The 22,272-nt window shown below is 47.8% G+C and overlaps 2 protein-coding genes across 2 annotated transcripts; both read right to left on the minus strand.

The window, feature by feature from the left end:
• Nucleotides 1–4,112: 4,112 nt before the first annotated feature.
• Nucleotides 4,113–6,316, minus strand: LOC131081751 (acrosin-like). Its single transcript, XM_058021045.1, has 5 exons — nt 6,249–6,316; nt 5,749–5,970; nt 5,181–5,446; nt 4,856–5,001; nt 4,113–4,375 (listed from the first exon to the last, which is right to left on the minus strand). Exons 1-5 carry the CDS (start codon nt 6,314–6,316, stop codon nt 4,190–4,192), a joined length of 888 nt encoding a protein of 295 aa, XP_057877028.1. The 3' UTR covers nt 4,113–4,189.
• A 4,249-nt stretch (nt 6,317–10,565) lies between these two features.
• On the minus strand, nt 10,566–12,810 carry LOC131081051 (acrosin-like). The gene is made up of 5 exons (XM_058019911.1): nt 12,740–12,810; nt 12,220–12,462; nt 11,641–11,906; nt 11,227–11,375; nt 10,566–10,751 (listed from the first exon to the last, which is right to left on the minus strand). The coding sequence occupies exons 1-5, from the start codon at nt 12,808–12,810 to the stop codon at nt 10,566–10,568; spliced, it is 915 nt and encodes a 304-aa protein (XP_057875894.1).
• Between the last annotated feature and the right edge of the window lie 9,462 nt (nt 12,811–22,272).

The raw sequence follows: 22,272 nt of genomic DNA on the forward strand, positions 1-22,272 counted from the left end.
ACACTGCCCACAGCAGCTGTGCTGCCCGTGGTGCCCTTGGTCCTGGCGCTGATGTCACAGACGGGTGGGTTCCATGTTCTGAGGACTGTAGGGTTCTGTGGCACAAGGCCCACTGGGGGAGGGGCAACATCTAATTGAGGAGCCATAGAATGGTTTTGGGGTGGAAGGGCCCTTGGTGATCATCTAGCTCTGACTCCCTTGCCTTGCTTGTGTCGGGATGGCTTGCACTAGACCCAGCTGTCCACAGTGTGCATGTCTTGGCTTAGAAGCTGTCCTTGAACAATTTCGGGGGTGAGGCATTTAAGTACTAAGTCCTGGTCATCAGGCCCTGGTTAAGGCCTGAACAACAGGCCTTTTGCCAAAATTGGCCACTAGATTGACCTTCAAAACAAGTGTTCTGTATAGCCACTCTGTAGATGAATAATGGATTTACCTTTCCATACTTAGGAACTAAACAAGGCCACATCTGGCCTTGTTTTTCGAGTGTGGGATCACAGAGAAATCTCCTGGTTTCTCTTAGAGCCCTCCTAGGCCTTGGGAGCATCCAAGTAGGAGAATGAAGCCAGATGTTACTGCACTAGAAGTTTTGGTGTCTTGCCTCTTCCGCAGTATAAAAATGGGGACCTCTCACAGTCACTAACCTCACTGCCTGTAGGGGAAGGTACCTGCAGGATTTCCAAGTTGCTGTCAGTGGTTCCCCAGTCCTTAACTATGACAGTGGCTTCCACCCAGTTGATGGGCAGGCCTGGATGAGGATCAAGGATTAGGGTAAATTGTGATTTGTCTTTCTTCATCACTGTAGGTGGTCTTTTATAGTAATGATTAGATGCATTGTCTACCTTGTGCTTTTATAAATATTTGATAATGATTTTATGTCCAGTTTACTTATCCATTTGCAATTCTTTGCACTTTCAAATTGTAATAAATGACATTTATTCTTGAAGTTGGTGTCTGTGTCTTCTGTGCTGACCCTGCTTACATGAAAAACAGGCACCCACAGCAGCTCTGGGATGCCAGTATCTCAGCAGCCTCACAGTCAAGAATTCCTTCCCAATATCTCATCTAAAGCTACCCTCTGTTACTGTAAAGCCATTGCCCCTTGTCCTATCAGGACCTGCCCTTGTAAGAAGGCTCTCTGCTGCTTTCTTAGGCCCCTCTTCCTGCAGGATGAGGCTGTGCAGTCCCTGGGGCAGGCAGCAGCTGAGGAATCCATTTGGGGCAGGGAGCTGGGTGTGCAGCTGCAGTGCCAGCTGCAGATTGAGCTCTGGCTGGCAGGACCAGAGGCTGTGAACTGCCCGTGCTTTGCATAACAGAGGGCACAGGGAGCTGTGGCACTGGCCAGCATTTGAATGGACACTGAGCACTGCAGCAGGAGCTGGTGGCTCTTTATGGAACGTGACATCTGTGAGTCTGCTGGGGGAATCCTGAGGCTGAATGGGTATGGAAACCTGCTCTGACTGGGTGAGAGTGGTGTGGGTAGGGAATCAAACAGGGCAACCATTGGCTCTTTGGAGCCACCTGTGCTTCCAAAATGGTCACTCAGTGGAGTTTCCTCAGCACTTTGGCAGCCCAGATGGGACCCAAGGGCTGCTGGAGCCTCCGTCCTTCAGAGCAGGTACTGGTGATGTCACCTGGGATCTTTAGAGCAGGAAGGAGCCAAATGGGAGCGTTACAATTTTGTGTGTAGACTCTGTGTAAATTATGAGGGTGCATTTGAGCCTCTCTATTGTTGTGGCATTTGGTGCAGATTTGGTGAAATCACTGGTAGAGGGTGGAGAAGGCACGCACAGCATGATCAGTGTAAGGCAGCCACAGAGGAGTTGTGGAGGCCCCTGTAAGACGAGAGGTGGGGGGCCCTGAGTCTCTGCTAGGACACTTGAGTCTCTGTTCAATGTCTTTTGGAGACAGGCACAGGGAGAGCCTTGTGTTCCTCATGCCACACAATGGGTGCTAGGGTCCCTGGGCACACACAGAAGGGAGTGGAAGTCCCTTCACAAGGGATTCCTCCAGAAAGGGGTTTCACGTGCTTTGAGGTGTTTGATGTGATGGGAAGTATCCCTGGTTTATTTAGGGGAAGAGATGCCCGTGGCTGAGGTTGCACAGAACTGGGAGAAATTGTTTGGGCAGCAGAATCTTGCCAAGACAGCACAGTAAGGTTGTTCCAGGATGGTTGGGTGGCTCTAAGCTGGTCTGCTCACTGGACAGGGTAATGGCCATCCCCAACCCTGAGTGACACTCTTGCACTTCCCTGGTCTTTAGTGACCATGCAGCCTCTGAAATTTACTTCAGGAAATATTTGAAGAAGCTTAAGTCAGGGAGGCAGGGACCAGTACAGACATGGGGTGGTTCTTCTCAGCCCAGCCCATCTTGATTAAGATAAATGGAGGAGTGCCACCCACTGTGAGATAGGATTCCATTGGCCTGGTGATGCCAGATAGATTTTTGCCTTTTCTCTTTTATGTATTCTCTGTAGTCTTTACACATATATTTGTAGCTCTGTTGTTGTATCCGTGGCGAGTTTTCTTAGTACTTTTCCCTACCTTTTCTCTAAGTAGAAAGACAAAACGTATTTCAGACCTCCAAGCCCTGCGGAGTACAAGGCAACTAAACTTACATTTGTTCTTCTTGGAAACCAAGGCTGGAAACAGCTCTTTGAGACATATTTTCATAAGCAAGGTTTAGTTTCCATCTGAGTGGAAGAGGATTTAGAGAGTGTTGAACTGAGGGAGGAGTTACTTGACCATGTGTGGCCCAAATTGGTGATTTCTGTCAAATATGCTAATTTATTAAGCTTATAAAACTGCATTCACCTCATGTAGGGGAGGAATTCTATGGTCATTTGCCATATCTGCTACTGGAGGCCTCCAATAAAGATGAGCCTTTATATTACCTCCTATGTCAAAAGTGTGGTTTTTTATTGTTTTGTTCTAGGTTCTTTAAGGCATCACTTGAAGCCAAGAAGAATATCCAAAGCAGGCGGAGTGACAACCAGCCCAAGGCATTTTGAAGCATTCTATTAGATGGTGAAAGTCAATGTTCACTTGCTTTCACCTGTAAAAGACAGGTGAAAACTGCCTCCAACAAGTCTACCCCATGGCATTCCAGAAGCCTCTACCATTCCCCCCCTCCCCATCCAAGAGTATCAAAGTTTGATTGAAAAGGATATAAAAATTTGGTGCAAATTTGTACAGTTTTTAGATGATTTGTTAATTATCAAGTTGAGATAAGAAAGTTCTTTCCCTTCCTGTGGTGACCCTCAGGCAAACCAGCACAGCAAGCTGCAGTTTGTGTCTCTGCAGCTGGCTCTTTGATTGCTCCTTCCCTCCATTGCCACGCTTATACAGCCCTCTCATCTTCCACAACTCCTCCCCTTCCCTGCCCTCGTCTCCTCCCAGATATGGAGCCAAGCCCAGGCATCATTTCCCCCTGGCTCACAGGCTGGCCGTGCCTGTGAACAGCCTTGGTGTTGCAGGTGCTGTTGGCCCACTCACCTTGGCCTTCCACGGCATTCCTGGTGCACTTTCCTAGGGTTCCTGCCAGGTTCCTCTCCCCAGAATGACCCCAGCTCTTCCTCTGAGTATCTGTGAAGTGTGACCACCTGGCACCTCAATCCCCCTTTGCTGCCTGTGAAATCTGGCTCTGCCTTAGGGCACTGGCACTCCAGTCAGGAGCCAGGAGTTTCCCTTGTCATGCTTGGGAGTTTCCCAGATGTGTTCCTTTAGCCCAGGCTCTCCCCAGGCCCTAAATTAGCAGCCCATGTGCATTGCAGCACCACCCCCAAGGTATCTGCTTTTTTCCTATCCTCTTCCAAGGCTTGAGGTAGCAGGTTCCTCCAGGCCGTGGTGGCTCAGAGCACTGTCCTCTCTGGCCAGGCACTTTGGAGCTCTTTGGAGACACCGTGTCCCTTTGTGCCCCCAGGGTTGTTGTGCAGGTGCTGAGCATGGCACTTCTTGTCTTACCCAGGAGTTGGAATTGCACTGAAAAGATGGTTCCCTGTGACCAAAGGTAGTTTTATTTCAACAACTAAATCAACTCCAGGTGTGTGTGTGTGTGCACAAAGGAGAGGAGTGTGGTCAGGACAGAGCAGGGTTTTGACCCCGAGGCTGCCTTTGCATCAGCAGGCATTGCCCCAGCAGGAAATGGTTGTGGTGCCCTGCAGCCTGCCCTGGATCTTGCCTGCTTCTGCTGCTCAAGGAGCACTTTTAACTGCGTTTAGCTGCATATTGTAATCAATCCAGTTATAGAAGTGCTGAACGGAGGTGTAGACTCCAGGCTGCTTTGGTCTGGCACAGCCTTTTCCCCAGCTGGTGATTCCAATGACCCACCAGTAGGCAGCGTTGTTGTCCTGGCACATGAGAGGACCACCACTGTCACCCTGCAGCAGAGCACAGAGGATTAAGGTGATGTTGGTGGCACCTGCCAGCACTGGGGCTGTCTCCTTCTCTCTCACAGCCCCTGCCAGAGCTCTATTCTGGGCAGAGAAAAGCTCTGCTCAGAGGTTGGAGCCTCCAGAAGCTTGGCTGTGAATGGCATGGATTCATGGCTGTGAATTCATGGATTCATTCTGTCCTCTCTGCACAGGACTCCTGGATGTGCAGAGGATGGAACTTTGGCACCTGGACCTCTTCACTGCCAAGAGCACTAGCTGGGCTTTCTGGGCTTTCTGTCACAAGGGGAGGCCTGGGCAGGCAGGTGTGGATGGGCAGTGTGTGGGAAGCCCCCACAGCAGTCAGGGGGAGCTGGGGCTGGGAGGGTGACTGAGTGGCCGGCAAAGCAGGCCCTGGGCTGTGTTGGGGTGGTGCTTCCCTGGCTGCTGGTGCTGCCGGGGGCTGAGTGGCTCATGGCGTGCTCCTACCTTGCAGGAATCAATGGTGCCCTCTGGGTAACCAGCACACAAGTTGTAGGAATAGACTCCTCCTGGGTACCAGTCACTGCTGTTGCAGAGCTGGAGATCGATGAGCTGGACCTTGGCCTGCTGAAGGTGAGCAGGTTGATCTACACCTGTGAGCAGAGAAAGGAATAAGCCCCCAGCATCTCCATGCTGGTTCTTCTTCTCTGTCAGGCAAATCCCTTCCCCTAGGGGCACCCCTTCTCTGCAGGGATTTATGTTCTGGTGTGGGGAAGCCCAAAACCTATCTCCAGTGTGCTGAGTGGGCCCAGAAGTCAATCATGGAACTCACTTCTTGCAGTAGTGGCCCCCCAGCCAGCAACCCAGCAGTTTCTCAGCTCTGAGACTCTTAGGGTGGGTTCAGCCAGACAGGCCAGCTGGACGTAGGCACTGCACAGGACAGGACGTTCCAATTGAATCAGCGCAATGTCGTAGCTCATGTCTTTACGCTTGTAGTCGCGGTGCATCACCACCTTCTTGACACTGCGCACTTGTGCCCCAGGGCCTAGCTGATACAAGTTGGTGGCCCCAATCACCACATACAGCAGGCTGAAGTTACTGGAATGGAGATGGAGAGAGAGATGAGAGGGAGTCACAGCAGCCCAGCAGTTGCTAGACCTCGGCTTGGAAAGGCACAGAGGGAGCAACGCTCTGTCAGGTGTGAGTGCCCTCGCACATCTTAGGCTGGGGGAATGTCAAGCTGGAGGCTGTTAGGAAGCTTTGGCACGAGCCCAGGCTTCTCCTGAGCACTCTGGCAGCCTGGCTGCCTGAGAGGAAAGGGCATGGGAGTAGCAGGTGGTGCTGCTGGCAGGGCACCTGCTGGTGTTGTGGAGATGTCCCCGTTCCCTGCCCCTTCTTACTCAAATTTATCGAAGCAGTGGGCTGCTGTGAGGACCCAATCTCCAGTGATGAGGGAACCTCCACACCAATGTTTTGTGCCTGGTACCCATGGGTGCTGGATGCTGACGAGCCAGGGCCATTCTGCTACTGCGGAACCAGCACCACCCACGATGCGTGTCATGCCGTAGTCATAAGCCACATTGCCGTAGGAATAAGCCACAGGTCGGTACCCACAGCTCCCTCTGCAAGCAGAAAGTCATTTCCATGCTGCTTCATGGCCTGCTGTGGCTCAGGCTGAAGCTCAGCCCTCTGCCCTCCCCCAAGGCCTTGCACGCACAGCAGGCCAGGGAAGGCCATGGGGTGTGTGTCTGTCCGTGCCAGCACCTGGCTGCTGGCAAGGAACTGAGGCTTCCCATGGTGGGTGGGAAGCTGCGGCCTGGCCATAGGGGACAGGTGGGTCCCCTGCAGGGAAGGCCGCAAGTGTTGCCATGGCTCCTTCCCTGGGCCTGGGCCCACTTACCCGCAGGTGTACTGGCTCTGTGCCAGCCCGGCCACGGTCAGCAGGACGAAGAGGCCGAGCCAATTCATGTCTGCCAGAGGCACGATTCAGCTGCAAGCACTGAGAGCTCCGTGCAGCAGCACAGTCACAGACGCACTGCCCACAGCAGCTGTGCTGCCCGTGGTGCCCTTGGTCCTGGCGCTGATGTCACAGACGGGTGGGTTCCATGTTCTGAGGACTGTGGGGTTCTGTGGCCCACTGGGGGAAGGACAACGTGGAATTGGTTAGCCATAGAATTGTTTGGGGGTGGAAGGGCCCTTGGTGATCATCTAGCTCTGACCCCCTTACCTTGGGCATAGTGGGGTAGCTTGCACTCAACATGTTTGCAGAGCTCCGCTCAGAAGCTCTTCTCGAACTCAGTGACAATGGCTCCCCCAGTTGATGGGCTTACCAGAATGATGGTCAAAAATTAGGATAACTAGTGATTTGTATTTCTTCATCACTGTAGACAGTAGTCTTTTATAATAATGATTAGAAGCATTGCCTATCTTATACTTGTATAAATATTTTCTAAGTATTTGATGCCCTGCTTACTTATCCATTTGCAATTTTTTGCATTTTCTGATGCCTTCAATTTTAGCTTTTATATTTTTCTGATTCTATGGCGCCTTGCTGTGTAACTCTGAACTTCATATTAAGTGGTGAATAAATTCTTTTTGCAGGGTAGTTAGATAAAACAATCCCTTCTCAGCTTGAAAATCAAAGACAATCATTACCAAAAAGCAGAAATAACAGCAAATTGAGAGGGGCAAGCCAAGAAGTTGAGACTTCATGACCTGAAGCTGTAATTGGACAGTTAACCCCAATATGTAAATAGACCAAATATTAAAATTGTAAAAACTGGTGACCAAGATCCATCTTAGATCCAACCAGGGTGTAGCACTGACCAGGCTCTTGTACTGCCCAAGGTGTATCCCTTAAAGGCCTTCCAATAAATACCAACTTTATTCATTTAAATCTGTCGAGTCTCTGTTCCAGAAAAACATCCTCAGGCATAATTTTGAATTACAGTAAATGACATTTATGCCGGAAGTTGATGTCTGTGTCTTCTGTGCTGACCCTACTTACATGAAAAACAGGCACCCACAGCAGCTCTGGGATGCCAGTATCTCAGCAGCCTCACAGTCAAGAATTCCTTCCCAATATCTCATCTAAAGCTACCCTCTGTTACTGTAAAGCCATTGCCCCTTGTCCTATCAGGACCTGCCCTTGTAAGAAGGCTCTCTGCTGCTTTCTTAGGCCCCTCTTCCTGCAGGATGAGGCTGTGCAGTCCCTGGGGCAGGCAGCAGCTGAGGAATCCATTTGGGGCAGGGAGCTGGGTGTGCAGCTGCAGTGCCAGCTGCAGATTGAGCTCTGGCTGGCAGGACCAGAGGCTGTGAACTGCCCGTGCTTTGCATAACAGAGGGCACAGGGAGCTGTGGCACTGGCCAGCATTTGAATGGACACGGAGCACTGCAGCAGGAGCTGGTGGCTCTTTATGGAACGTGACATCTGTGAGTCTGCTGGGGGAATCCTGAGGTTGAATGGGTATGGAAACCTGCTCTGACTGGGTGAGAGTGGTGTGGGTAGGGAATCAAACAGGGCAACCATTGGCTCATTGGAGCCACCTGTGCTTCCAAAATGGTCACTCAGTGGAGTTTCCTCAGCACATTGGCAGCCCAGATGGGACCCAAGGGCTGCTGGAGCCTCCATCCTTCAGAGCAGGTACTGGTGATGTCACCTGGGATCTTTAGAGCAGGAAGGAGCCAAATGGGAGCGTTACAATTTTGTGTGTAGACTCTGTGTAAATTATGAGGGTGCATTTGAGCCTCTCTATTGTTGTGGCATTTGGTGCAGATTTGGTGAAATCACTGGTAGAGGGTGGAGAAGGCACGCACAGCATGATCAGTGTAAGGCAGCCACAGAGGAGTTGTGGAGGCTCCTGTAAGACGAGAGGTGGGGGGCCCTGAGTCTCTGCTAGGACACTTGAGTCTCTGTTCAATGTCTTTTGGAGACAGGCAGAGGGAGAGCCTTGTGTTCCTCATGCCACACAATGGGTGCTAGGGTCCCTGGGCACACACAGAAGGGAGTGGAAGTCCCTTCACAAGGGATTCCTCCAGAAAGGGGTTTCACGTGCTTTGAGGTGTTTGATGTGATGGGAAGTATCCCTGGTTTATTTAGGGGAAGAGATGCCCGTGGCTGAGGTTGCACAGAACTGGGAGAAATTGTTTGGGCAGCAGAATCTTGCCAAGACAGCACAGTAAGGTTGTTCCAGGATGGTTGGGTGGCTCTAAGCTGGTCTGCTCACTGGACAGGGTAATGGCCATCCCCAACCCTGAGTGACACTCTTGCACTTCCCTGGTCTTTAGTGACCAGGCAGCCTCTGAAATTTACTTCAGGAAATATTTCAAGAAGGTTAAGTCAGGGAGGCAGGGACCAGTACAGACATGGGGTGGTTCTTCTCAGCCCAGCCCATCTTGATTAAGACAAATGGAGGAGTGCCACCCACTGTGAGATAGGATTCCATTGGCCTGGTGATGCCAGATAGATTTTTGCCTTTTCTCTTTTATGTATTCTCTGTAGTCTTTACACATATATTTGTAGCTTTGTTGTTGTATCCGTGGCGAGTTTTCTTAGTACTTTTCCCTACCTTTTCTCTAAGTAGAAAGACAAAACGTATTTCAGACCTCCAAGCCCTGCGGAGTACAAGACAACTAAACTTACATTTGTTCTTCTTGGAAACCAAGGCTGGAAACAGCTCTTTGAGACATATTTTCATAAGCAAGGTTTAGTTTCCATCTGAGTGGAAGAGGATTTAGAGAGTGTTGAACTGAGGGAGGAGTTACTTCACCATGTGTGGTCCAAATTGGTGATTTCTGTCAAATATGCTAATTTATTAAGCTTATAAAACTGCATTCACCTCATGTAGGGGAGGAATTCTATGGTCATTTGCCATATTTGCTACTGGAGGCCTCCAATAAAGATGAGCCTTTATATTACCTCCTATGTCAAAAGTGTGGTTTTTTATTGTTTTGTTCTAGGTTCTTTAAGGCATCACTTGAAGCCAAGAAGAATATCCAAAGCAGGCGGAGTGACAACCAGCCCAAGGCATTTTGAAGCATTCTATTAGATGGTGAAAGTCAATGTTCACTTGCTTTCACCTGTAAAAGACAGGTGAAAACTGCCTCCAACAAGTCTACCCCATGGCATTCCAGAAGCCTCTACCATTCCCCCCCTCCCCATCCAAGAGTATCAAAGTTTGATTGAAAAGGATATAAAAATTTGGTGCAAATTTGTACAGTTTTTAGATGATTTGTTAATTATCAAGTTGAGATAAGAAAGTTCTTTCCCTTCCTGTGGTGACACTCAGGCAAACCAGCACAGCAAGCTGCAGTTTGTGTCTCTGCAGCTGGCTCTTTGATTGCTCCTTCCCTCCATTGCCACGCTTATACAGCCCTCTCATCTTCCACAACTCCTCCCTTTCCCTGCCCTCGTCTCCTCCCAGATACGGAGCCAAGCCCAGGCATCATTTCCCCCTGGCTCACAGGCTGGCCGTGCCTGTGAACAGCCTTGGTGTTGCAGGTGCTGTTGGCCCACTCACCTTGGCCTTCCACGGCATTCCTGGCACACTTTCCTAGGGTTCCTGCCAGGTTCCTCTCCCCAGAATGACCCCAGCTCTTCCTCTGAGTATCTGTGAAGTGTGACCACCTGGCACCTCAATCCCCCTTTGCTGCCTGTGAAATCTGGCTCTGCCTTAGGGCACTGGCACTCCAGTCAGGAGCCAGGAGTTTCCCTTGTCATGCTTGGGAGTTTCCCAGATGTGTTCCCTTAGCCCAGGCTCCCACCAGGCCCTAAATTAGCAGCCCATGTGCATTGCAGCACCACCCCCAAGGTATCTGCTTTTTTCCTATCCTCTTCCAAGGCTTGAGGTGGCAGGTTCCTCCAGGCCGTGGTGGCTCAGAGCACTGTCCTCTCTGGCCAGGCACTTTGGAGCTCTTTGGAGCCGCTGTCTCCCTTTGTGCCCCCAGGGTTGTTGTGCAGGTGCTGAGCATGGCACTTCTTGTCTTACCCAGGAGTTGGAATTGCACTGAAAAGATGGTTCCCTGTGACCAAAGGTAGTTTTATTTCAACAACTAAATCAACTCCAGGTGTGTGTGTGTGTGCACAAAGGAGAGGAGTGTGGTCAGGACAGAGCAGGGTTTTGACCCCGAGGCTGCCTTTGCATCAGCAGGCATTGCCCCAGCAGGAAATGGTTGTGGTGCCCTGCAGCCTGCCCTGGATCCTGCCTGCTTCTGCTGCTCAAGGAGCACTTTTCATTGCATTTACACGCATATTGTAATCAATCCAGTCAAAGAAGTACTTAGTGGAGCTGTAGACTCCAGGCTGCATTGCTCTGGCACAGCCATATCCCCAGCTGGTGATTCCGACAACCCACCAGTGGTCAGCGTTGTTGTCCTGGCACATGAGAGGACCACCACTGTCACCCTGCAGCAGAGCACAGAGGATTAAGGTGATGTTGGTGGCACCTGCCAGCACTGGGGCTGTCTCCTTCTCTCTCACAGCCCCTGCCAGAGCTCTATTCTGGGCAGAGAAAAGCTCTGCTCAGAGGCTGGAGCCTCCAGAAGCTTGGCTGTGAATGGCATGGGTTCATGTAGGGTAGGGCTCTCTCTGTCCTCTCTGCACAGGACTCCTGGATGTGCAGAGGATGGAACTTTGGCACCTGGACCTCTTCACTGCCAAGAGCACTAGCTGGGCTTTCTGGGCTTTCTGTCACAAGGGGAGGCCTGGGCAGGCAGGTGTGGATGGGCAGTGTGTGGGAAGCCCCCACAGCAGTCAGGGGGAGCTGGGGCTGGGAGGGTGACTGAGTGGCCGGGCAAAGCAGGCCCTGGGCTGTGTTGGGGTGGTGCTTCCCTGGCTGCTGGTGCTGCTGGGGGCTGAGAGGCTCGTGGCACTTTTGTACCTGGCAGGTGTCGATGCCACCCTGTGGGTAACCAGCACACAGTTGGTGGGTGTAGAGTTTCCCTCCGTACCAGTCACTGCTGTTGCAGAGCTGGAGATCGATGAGCTGGACCTTGGCTTCCTGGAGGAGATCAGGTGTAGTACCTTCCGCTGTGAGCAGAGAAAGGAATAAGCCTCTGGCAGGTCCATGTCAGTTTGCTCGTGTCTCAGGTGGTTATTTCTTTCCCTGGGTTTGGCTTTGCATCTGCAGAGGCACTGGAGCACTGTGTCCTTGCTTCCTGCCTCTGGGGAGCAGGCCAAGCCCATCTCTGCAGACATGTACATCCTGCAGCCTGGCTTTGGTCTCTGCTGCGGGGAAGCCCAAACCCTCTCCTCAGTGGGCTGAGCTGCCCCAGGTGTTGTTCTTGGTACTCACATCTTGCAACAGTGGAACCCCAGCCAGCAATCCAGCAGTTGATGAGCTCTGAGACTCTTAGGGTGGGTTCAGCCACACAGGCCAGCTGGATGTAGGAATTGCACTGGACAGGGTGGTCCAATTGCATCAGGGCAATGTCGAAGCTAAAGTCATTAGGGTTGTAGTCCTGGTGTACCACCACCTGCTTCACATTGCGCACTGCAGCCCCAGGGCCCGGCTGAGTGAACCGGGTGGCCCCAATCACCACGTAGACCAAGCTGGCATTACTGGAAAGGAGATGGAGAGAGAGCTGAGAGGGAGCAGAGCCATGTGCCACAGCAGCCCAGCAGTTGCTGTATGTCAGCTTGGAAAGGCACAGAGGGAGCAATGCTCTGTCAGGTGTGAGTGCCCTCACACATCTTAGGCTGGGGGAATGTCAAGCTGGAGGCTGCTAAGAAGCCTTGGCATGAGCCCAGGCTTCTCCTGAGTACTGTGGCAGCCTGGCTGCCTGAGAGGAATGGGGATGGAGTAGCAGGTGATGATGCTGACAGGGCATCTGCTGGTGTTGTGGAGATGTCCCCATTCCCTGCTCCTTCTTACCTCATATCATCAAAGCAGTGGGCTGCTGTGAGGACCCAATCTGGACTGATGAGAGAACCTCCACACAGATGCCCCAGGCCTGGTATCCATGGATGCTGGATGCTGACGATCCAGGGCCAAGCTGCTTCTGCGGCACCGGCACCACCCACGACACGTGTCATGCCATAGTCATAAGCCACATTGCCGTAGGAATAAGCCATGGGGCTGTTTACAGATTGCGGAGGTCGGAGTCCGCAGATTCCTCTGCAAGCAGAAAGTCATTTCCATGCTGCTTCATGGCCTGCTGTGGCTCAGGCTGAAGCTCAGCCCTCTGCCCTCCCCAAGGCCTTGCACGCACAGCAGGCCAGGGAAGGCCATGGGGTGTGTGTCTGTCCGTGCCAGCACCTGGCTGCTGGCAAGGAACTGAGGCTTCCCATGGTGGGTGGGAAGCTGCGGCCTGGCCATGGGGGACAGGTGGGTCCCCTGCAGGGAAGGCCGCAAGTGTTGCCATGGCTCCTTCCCTGGGCCTGGGCCCACTTACCCGCAGTTGTCCCATGTCCCATGCGACAGCCCGGCCATGGTGAGCAGGACGAGGAGGCCGAGCCAATTCATGTCTGCCAGAGGCACGATTCAGCTGCAAGCACTGAGAGCTCTGTGCAGCAGCACAGTCACAGCCACACTGCCCACAGCAGCTGTGCTGCCCGTGGTGCCCTTGGTCCTGGTGCTGATGTCACAGATGGGTGGGTTCCATGTTCTGAGCACTGCGGGGTTCTGTGGCACAAGGCCCACTGGGGGAGGGGCAATGTGGAATTGGTTAGCCATAGAATGGTTTGGGGGTGGAAGGGACCCTGGTGATCATCTAGCTCTGACCCCCTTGCCTTGCTTATGGCGGGATGGCTTGCACTAGATCTGGTTGTTCCGAGCCTGGCTCCAAAGAGGTCCTTGAACACATCCAGATGCAGGGCTACCACAGCTGTCTTGAGGCAACCTGTGCCATTTCATCAGTATCCTCACAGTCAAAAGCTCCTTCCCAATATCCTATCTAATGTTACCCTCTGTCACTGTAAAGGCATTTCTCCTTTCCCTATCAGTACCTGCCCTTGCAAGAAGGTTGTCTTCAGCTTTAAGTCCCCGTTCCTGTGGGATGAGGGTGTGCAGGCCCTGGGGCAGGCAGTGACTCTCTCGTGCCACTGTCTGCTGGCATCTCACAGGAAAACACCTACCACGGCATCAAGCCTCTTTGAATTTCACTGTCTTCCTGCTTCTGCTTCTCTCTGTTCTCTGCAATTTTTTCCATGAGATTCTTTGCCAAACAGTATCACTCTGGAACTCCTTCAGGAAGCATGTGTGTGCTTGGGTCACCAGCCAATCCAGTCACAGCCACAGTGGGTGGGCATCCACATTTCCAATGTGGATGTTTGAAGGGCAGCTGTGAATGTAACTGATTCAGATTCAGCATGGAAATGAAGAAGAAAAAAAAATCTGTCCTAATAGCTTTTAATGAACAAGCCAACTTGTCAACATCAAACTCATTCAGTTTGGTGTTGACAAGTTGGCTTAATTTCTCAGGTGGAAGCATCCTGGAAGCTGTTAGAAGTTTTGAATGAGGAACATTGTTTGGAAGTTATACTTCTAAATATTTCTGTAGCAATTGTGAAATTTTTTCAGTGATTTTCTTCTAGAGATTGAGTCATGAAATGTAGGCATAGTAAAATATTTAAGATTTCACATGGCTTTTTATTTTGAGAAATGCTGGGTTATGTGAGTCATGACAGGGATGATACTGACCTAAACAGAGTAGCTGACTTTATTGCTAGGATGATACCTCAGAATCTTCACTATTCTTAAGGTACATCACAATTCTCCCCAGCATGGGTTTGCCTGAAAACTTTGAGAACAATGCTGAGTCTTCCAGAATTTCAGCAGCTTGTTTGGGAAGCCTTACCTGGTATTTCTGGAGCAAACAGAACTTCTTCTAAGACCATACTGGCCTTGACTTCTGGAAGTGCTTTATGTTTGGCACTCATCTATAGTAGCTCTACTTTGGAACTCTACGAGAAAATGGGGTGAGAGGGGAGGCAAAATGGTTAATTGCTTGCTTCTCACAGGCAAGATATTTTTTTTTCTTTACAGGGACACAGAACAAGAGATACTGGAATTTTTTATTTTTTAGAAAAATGTAAATGGTTGAAATTTTATTTCATATTGGAAATGGATTTTCTTCAATGTATTTTCCAAGGAATTACAGCTGTCTGTAAGCATAGAAGGGCTGGAAAAAGTTAGGTTACATGGCAAATCTATTTATTTCTGCTGGTTTTTTTTAAATGCTTCCTTCAATATTAATGTAGACTATGAAAAAGATTTGTTACACAAGTGATCCTATTGGCTTGCCAGGTATGTTTACACAGTTCTTTTGTTCCATGGTAAGATAATACAGACATACAGATCATTGATTATTCTTGTGTCTGTAGCACGGTGTTACTCTGAATCATGTACTACATACAACGTGAGGCTCAGGCATTCCAAGAGATGCATAAAGATATTTTATGGGGAAAAAAGTTAATTGCCAATTGATTTATGAACATAGCTTTCTGCAGAAATATGATTGGATTGAGTAGAGTTCAGGAAACTGTGATCTTTTCTGCATTTTTATAGGACAGTTGCATGCAGTTGTGACAAGAATAAAGTTAAAAATTCAGTTTTCATGACATTAGCATGGGAAGCTGAATGTGACTTCCTGACTTCTATAGCTTCAGTTCTCCAGGTTCATCCACATTGCAGCTGAGAAATGTTATTCTGCAGTGTCTAACATTGCCCATACACTACACTACAAAGAGCTGCAAAGCAGCCATAGTAGGAGCAGGCTTTGGGTTTGCATTAATCAGATGGTGTGTAGCATCTTTATTCATATTGTGCCTGTGTAAGCTGAGAGATGCAGTGCATAATCTACTCTGCTCTTGTACTGAAGAACAAGTGTCTCAATCCTTGTTGTCCTTACAGTAGGTAAAAGGTAGGTGTTTGATGTTAAGCATGGCATTCTATGGTGCAAATTAAAAAGAGAGGGAGAAAAAACAATCAGTTGTTAATGGGAGGGTAATGACTGTGGGAAAGTTCTCTAGAAATTGGGAAAAAATTTGCTTGTGGGAGATACTTCTGTTGGGGTTTGGAGAACTCAGGAGTACAGTAAGAGTGTGTGTGTGCATCCAAAAAGTATTCGCAGTTTTGAGGTGAGGGAGTAGAAGAAAATAAAAGTGAACAGAAATGGACAGAGTTGTTTTGGAAGTGAGATATTTCCTGTGGTGTTTTTTTCTGAGCAAGTGAAATATATCTTCATGTTTTTGTGTTGAGTTTTGAACCACTTCTATCTTCTTCATGCTTTTATTTTTCTATAACCTGTATTTATGACATGTTTTTTCTTTTCATTTTATGAAAATTTATTTGAAACATACTTCAGTAAAAATGGGAAAAAACCCTTAAAGCATGGGTGTTCCTATAAAGTCCATTTAAACTGAGGTGTTGAGTATTTTATTCAGTTTTCTGCTTTTGTCCACATATGACTACATGTATACATGCACATATAAAAGGTTAATGGATTGTCTGGATTTTCCAATATTGCACTGTACATTTTCAAGCATATTTGAAGGCTCATCGTGTTTTTCACATTCTGTTCCAAAGCCATAGAGACGTCCTTGTCTAAAGATGTGTACAAATTTATGGAGGGTGTGAAGTTTTTTACAATTTCCTTGGCAACACAACAATATTTACACCACCATAATTTTCTTATGCAATAAATATTTGCTGTTCAGCTGGCTGAGACATCTCTAATATCTTCCTTTGAGCTGTGTGACTGGGATAGCCTAGATTTTTGAACTGTTGTTTCCTGGGCACATGCATGGACAAAGGGCCTGTTGGTTCTCTGTAAAATTATGTAAGTTTACTTGTTTATTTCATGGAAATGCATGCAAGAATTATCTGTGGTGCCATAAAAATTTTGTCACAAAATACTTAATCTGTGGCTTTTCTTGCTGCTAGTTCATATTTTCTTAAGAAGTCTTCCCAAGTCCTTCGAAGTCTTTTTCCTCAGTTGCTGAAGGCTGCTTCAGTCTTCACTCATGCAGTTTTTCTGCTTTTCAGAGTTTATTCTTGGAAAAGATGTTGCTGGTGTTTCTAACTAAGTATGCGATCAAAGGATAGAGTCAAACAGATGCAGGAGGACATCCTGGTTCAGCTCACATAAGGATGGTTGTGTGGATTCAGAAGAGCCTTTCAGGAATGATTGCACCTAGGCTGTAAGAATTTCTTTTCTGCCTTAGGATCCAGGCTGGATTGTAATATATCTACGAGTTCCAGAAGTTCATGGCTCTGCTGTAGCTGCTGGTTTGTCCCTGTGTCAATATGTGTTGCTGACCACACACTATCATTGCCTGGACCCAATTTTGTAACGAGCAGAGGACCAGTGACAGGACCTGAGAAAATGGCTAGGAGCTTTGTCAGGGGAGGTTGAGATTGGACATTAGGAAAAGCTTCTTCACCCAGAGAGTGGTTGGGCACTGGAAGTGGTCACAGCAACAACTGACAGAGTTCATGGAGCACTTGGACAATGCTGGGAGGTGGACTTCAGTGATCCTTGTGGGTCCCTTTCAGCTCAGGATAAACCTGTGATGCTATGAGCGCCTTATGCTCTGGAGGAAAACGCAGTTAAATGCTTTCTGGAGGGAACATATTTCGTTTTCTGAGACACAAAAAGGAGAGGTCTACCTCAGCTGGCAGAGTACTGATCCCGGGGACTGCAGCATGCCACACGCACAAGCGCACGAGATGACATCCCCAAGGCCGTCAGGACGAGCCCGAGCGGCCGCGGGAGGGCGGCAGAGCCTCAGGAACGGAGAGGCGCCGCTGGAAAACGGGTTCGGCAATAACAGGAGCTGCTCACAGGGGTCAGCATGTCCCATAGACAAAATAGGAGATGAGCTCAAATTTGCCTCGCTTCTGCTCTTATTTCCATGGGTCATTAATTATGTCCGTCCAGATTAGGCCGTAAGGTTCTTGGGGCTTGACTAAACGATGTATTGCTAGGCACACCTATGACACTGTGTAAATAATTAACTGCTGTAATTATTGTGCTTGTGAAGCACCCTCACTTGACATTGCTACGGGACAGCTTTTGTCTGTATCGAATGTGGCTGTGTCAGCCAGACTAGGACCTTGAATCAAAAACTGGAGGAAGCCAAGCCCTCATTGACAAATGTGTTTTATTGCTTTGAAACATTTGTAGAAGGAAACCAAAATGTTACCCATTTAAGCTTTTCCCCTAAGTACTTCCTGAACAAGAATGACCAAATTGCCAAGGATTAATTATTGTCAATTGAGACATTTGGGACAACCATAATAATCCCCTGTACCGATACAAGCTGGGGATGGAGTGGCTGGATAGTGCCCAGGTGGAAAGGGACCTGGGGGTGCTGGTTGACAGTCGATTGAATATGAGCCAGCAGTGTGCCCAGGTAGCCAAGAGGGCCAATGCCATCCTGGCCAGTATCAGAAATGGAGTGGCCAGCAGGAACAGAGAGGTCATTCTTCCCCTGTACTCGGCACTGGTGAGGCCTCACTTGGAGTATTGCACCCAGTTCTGGGCCCCTCACTTTAGGAGGGACGTCGAGTTACTTGAGCGTGTCCAGAGGAGAGCAACGAAACTAATAAAGGGCTTGGAACACAAGCCATATGAAGAGCGACTGAGGGAGCTGGGGTTGTTCAGCCTGGAGAAAAGGAGACTAAGGGGTGACCTCATCACTCTCTACAACTTCCTGAAGGGTGGCTGTAGTGAGCTGGGGGTCGGCCTCTTTCTCCGGGCGACAACGGATAGAACAAGAGGACACAGTCTCAAGTTGCGTCAAGGTAGATGTAAGTTAGAAGTAAGAAGGAAATACTTCACAGAAAGAGTGGTCAGAAACTGGAATCATTTACCCAGTGAGGTGGTGGAGGCATCATCCCTTGAAGAATTCAAAAAAAGACTGGATGTGGCACTTGCTGCCATGATCTAGTTGAACAGTTAGAACATCGGCTGGACTAGATGATCTTATAGGTCTCTTCCAGTCTTGAAAATTCTGTGATTCTGTGATTCTGTAATCAAGTTCTATTGGTTAGATCTTCATATTAAAACCAGGAAGAAGTGCATTAGCAAGGGCTCTTGTGAGATCTTGCCAAGTTTTTAATCTATTTCACCATCTTTTAAGATGTTCATGAGTAGCAGATGAGGTGTCTAGGGGCATGGCCTTCCACAGATTGTGATCTTCTTCAATGTACTGTCATGATTCTCAGTGGGAGCTGACAGCAATCTCTCTCACCTGCCTCTAGGAAGAGCTGCTTGGGATGTTCTCTATCCTCTGGCTCTCAAAGTGATGCAGTCTCCCTGTTCAAAGGTGTCATTTTTGCAGCACAGGAATCCTGAGCAGGGGGATAGCAAGATACTGCTGGTTAGTGAAGGTGGCTGTCAACAGAGGAAATGTTCAAAAATAAATTTACACCAAGAATGTGCATGGCTCACACAGGATTAACATTGAAGAAAATGAACACAGGCATGTGCGTGCTTGTGTGTAAAGCTTCATGCCATGGTTTCAGGGAAAGGGTGGTGTTCAGTCCCAGAAAGCACACTGGTGCTAGCAGGAGCTGTCTTGGCTGTGTCAGACCTGCAGTTAAGAGCTTGAAAACAGCACCTAAAGTGGTGATCAAACTTTCTATCTGAAAGGGGTTATTTGGGACTGCCTGGATTATTTCCTTTCCAGTGGGAAAAGCAACACCTCAACAGGCTCCTAAAAGGCAGAAACAGCCCAGGTCATCCTCTTCACAGCTGAGCACCTCAACTGCTTAACTACAGGATGAGACTCCTTTTTCCTCTCATGAGTTTTACCTTCTTGGCTGGCCACTATATTTTTAATACATAAGTATACTGAGGTACCTTCAAAAGGCGAATAGACTGGGATTATATCTGGTTTATTAATACTCTGTGCTGAGATGAAAGTTGGTAGAGGGGATGCCATGGATTCATCCCCCTCTTGGGCCAAAGGGGTCCTAGGCCTGTGCCTTAGTGCCCTTTCCCCATCTGGGGCTTGGCATGGGCATTTTTTGTGCCATAGGTCCAGCCAGAACATTTATTCTGGCACCTAAAGAGGCTATGCCCTACACTACATCTCATCAGTCATCCTGCATCTAAATGATATTCTTCGGAAAATTTTGGGCTGAAGAGGTAATATATATATATATATGTTATATATATGTGTGTGTATGTGCATTGATCAGAAAGGCCAATGAGCCTGTGGTGGCCCATTGATACCAGACAGGCTTTGTCACATGGATATGCTTAAGCTTTTCAGCTCTCATGGGAGGTAGGTTGGTCTTACTCCCATTTTAAAAATGAGGGTTTATTGACTTTCTCTGAAAGGTTCCAGCAGAGCATAACTATGCAGAGTAGAGAGTTGTGTGCTGCCCTCAAGCTGTGCTGCCCCACTTTGGCATCCCCTCTGTGTCAAGGCCAAGCTCTGCAGCTCTCCCAAGCACATTGAACTCAACAGCATCATACACTTAGGAGAGCACAATTTGGTCCTAAATATGCAAAAGATTTAAACGGGTGATTTGACACACCAAGACAAGAGAGAGACTTCTGAAAAATAACAAAAGGTTGTGAAATTGCTAAGGGATTGAGTTGTTTGAATCATTGTTCAAGCTTTATTAAAAAAAGGTATAAATTCATTTCAGTTTTTAGTGGATCTCAAGCTGCCAATTTCTGAGCTTTCACAGCCTTTGATGTGATTCCAGCTTTCTATGATGTAAGTGGATTATTTTTTCCTTAATTCTGAAGAGACCATTTCCCTCCCAGCCCCCTCCAGAAAAAATGTCACAGCAATCAGACTCAAACCAAGCACTGACTTTGGCTCATTGTAGATTTTCACCCACTCTCAGCAGTGGTTTATTTATCAAATGCTTCTTTTTAGACTTGAGTATAAGGGGAGGATACTAGTGGTAAACCACTATTTTAAATAACACTGATTCTAAAACACACAATGGACCTTGCAATCCAGTTCCAAAGTGCATACATAAAGAACAGTTAATCCATCCTTTGAATACAGCCAACTTTGGGATGGAATATGGCAGCTTTTTAGCATACAGAGCAGCAAAACACAGTGTAGACTGCAGCATGAGGAATAGTTTATCCAACAAAAAGCAAAAGGGAAATGTAGACAGGAAGAATACAATTATGTACCTGCACTTAATCCAAGATACCTGAGCTGACATTTCTGGTCTTGCTGAACCAGCCCCAGAACCCTTAAATCAGGACAATCAGTCAAGACTATGTACCTTGTGCAGTGGCAAAGACCTCCAGTGGTACCAGAGTCCTTCCTGTGGATGTGGATAAGCTGGATCACTGCAGGTTCAGAGGAAGACATCTGTCTATTGAATTATCAGTGTTACAGCCTGTACATTTTCTTACCTCTGGTAAGAAAAATACACCAGACGAAAATTGCTGAAATCACATCTCAGACAAGTGTGACTGAAGATATTGGTGTATATCTGAGGCCAGAAATAATACAGCAAAGAGTTGCAGTGACAAATTCTGCATTTTCTCCTTTTTGGACAGGTTGTATGTACTTCTTCATGAGGCATCCAGCACCTTTTGAATTACAGTGGTAACCGATGTCCTGAAGTGTCTGGCAAGGCATCCAGGAATAGGGAGATGCAGAAAGCTTCCTATGGGCACTAAGGAAGAATGAGCAGGGCTATGGGGGCATGGGCACACATCCCTTTTGGTAACTGTCACACACTATCTTGTATCATGGGCCGGAGCTTGGCCATTGTCCAATCCAAAGAACAATTTAAGTTTGCAATGCAGCAGACTCCTACACACGACACTCTTAGAACACACCATCTCCTTTACCTTGCATAGCTCTAAGCTTGTCCTGTCGTGGCAGAGATGTGAAAATTTGGGGAAACGCTCCGCTGGCTTCTCCAGTATTAGCTTTCTTGCAGATATGCTGAGGATCATCTGGTGCTGCTCTGGCAGGTTTTATTTTTATGTTCTTCTGTTCTATAAGCATAATCTTTAGTCTTTCTGAATCAATTGCAATATTGCTCTCAGAAGCAAAATAGTGGTTTGTAAATTTGTGTGTTTAGTTCTTATAAATGTCTTATCATTAGGTTTTAATGAGCAATCATAACCAGTTCATTACTTGAAACTCACTAGTGATTCTTCTTTGATTGCTTTAATCTTCCTTAGAAAAATTTGGTACACAGACTGTGAAACCATTACTGCTGCAATAAATATATGCCTAATTTTGACGGTGGTTATGAATTTGTTGGAAGGAAAATGCTTTCTCTGCATAAGCCTTTAATGAAATAACTCAAAAGTTGAACAGATATAATTAATTTGCATATTCTAGACCTAACTTTTACGGACAATTGAAATCTGAAATTTTGTATTCAATGTATCTTCAGGATTGAGCAACATAGTTGCTTACAGGATGTTTTCTTCGAGGAAAAAAGTAGTTCAATCTATCATCCAGTCAGCACTAGATGGCACTATTTTATAGCGTGTGGAACTGTCGTTTGTCCTGCAACAGAGTTTATTTCTCTGCAGGGAAAGTCAGTGCCTGGATAGCTGCTACATTTGAAATACTGATAAACAAACATCTTTCACAGGATCTGATTGTTGTTGTTTAATATACATACTGGCTCAAAGCAAAATACTGAAATAACACTTGGTTAGGGATTTTGGCCTGGAATCTGGAAACAAGGTCCACAGTTAAGCTTTAAATTACACCAACTAAACCAAAATCAACTAACATTTCAGGAGACTTATTTAGACTGTGAATCCTTGCAAGCCTCCTTAGCCCCTTATCTGAGCAGTCCGTGAAGACATGCAGGAGCATGACACCAGAGACAAGGGAACATCATAGACATGTATGCACTACCCTCAATACACCTGGACACTAACTCATTATCATCACCAGGTCCTGGATTTGGCCTAAAACATACAGCACAAACATGCCCTACCTGACTGTGCTCTCATCTCTAAAACGAGGG

The sequence above is a fragment of the Melospiza georgiana genome, chromosome 3, assembly GCF_028018845.1.
Source record: "Melospiza georgiana isolate bMelGeo1 chromosome 3, bMelGeo1.pri, whole genome shotgun sequence".
Taxonomy (NCBI): Eukaryota; Metazoa; Chordata; class Aves; order Passeriformes; family Passerellidae; genus Melospiza; species Melospiza georgiana.

What these genes read in the sequence shown, in the direction of transcription:
- LOC131081751 (XM_058021045.1), bottom strand. Translation starts at nt 6,316, where the DNA reads ATGAATTGGCTCGGCCTCTTCGTCCTGCTGACCGTGGCCGGGCTGGCA. An exon ending in CAGAGCCAGTACACCTGCGG is followed by an intron (nt 5,971 to 6,248) that starts GTAAGTGGGCCC and finishes TTCTGCTTGCAG; the next exon opens with AGGGAGCTGTGGGTACCGAC. An exon ending in GGGGGCCACTACTGCAAGAA is followed by an intron (nt 5,002 to 5,180) that starts GTGAGTTCCATG and finishes CTCTGCTCACAG; the next exon opens with GTGTAGATCAACCTGCTCAC.
- LOC131081051 (XM_058019911.1), bottom strand. Translation starts at nt 12,810, where the DNA reads ATGAATTGGCTCGGCCTCCTCGTCCTGCTCACCATGGCCGGGCTGTCG. An exon ending in GGGACATGGGACAACTGCGG is followed by an intron (nt 12,463 to 12,739) that starts GTAAGTGGGCCC and finishes TTCTGCTTGCAG; the next exon opens with AGGAATCTGCGGACTCCGAC. An exon ending in GGGTTCCACTGTTGCAAGAT is followed by an intron (nt 11,376 to 11,640) that starts GTGAGTACCAAG and finishes CTCTGCTCACAG; the next exon opens with CGGAAGGTACTACACCTGAT.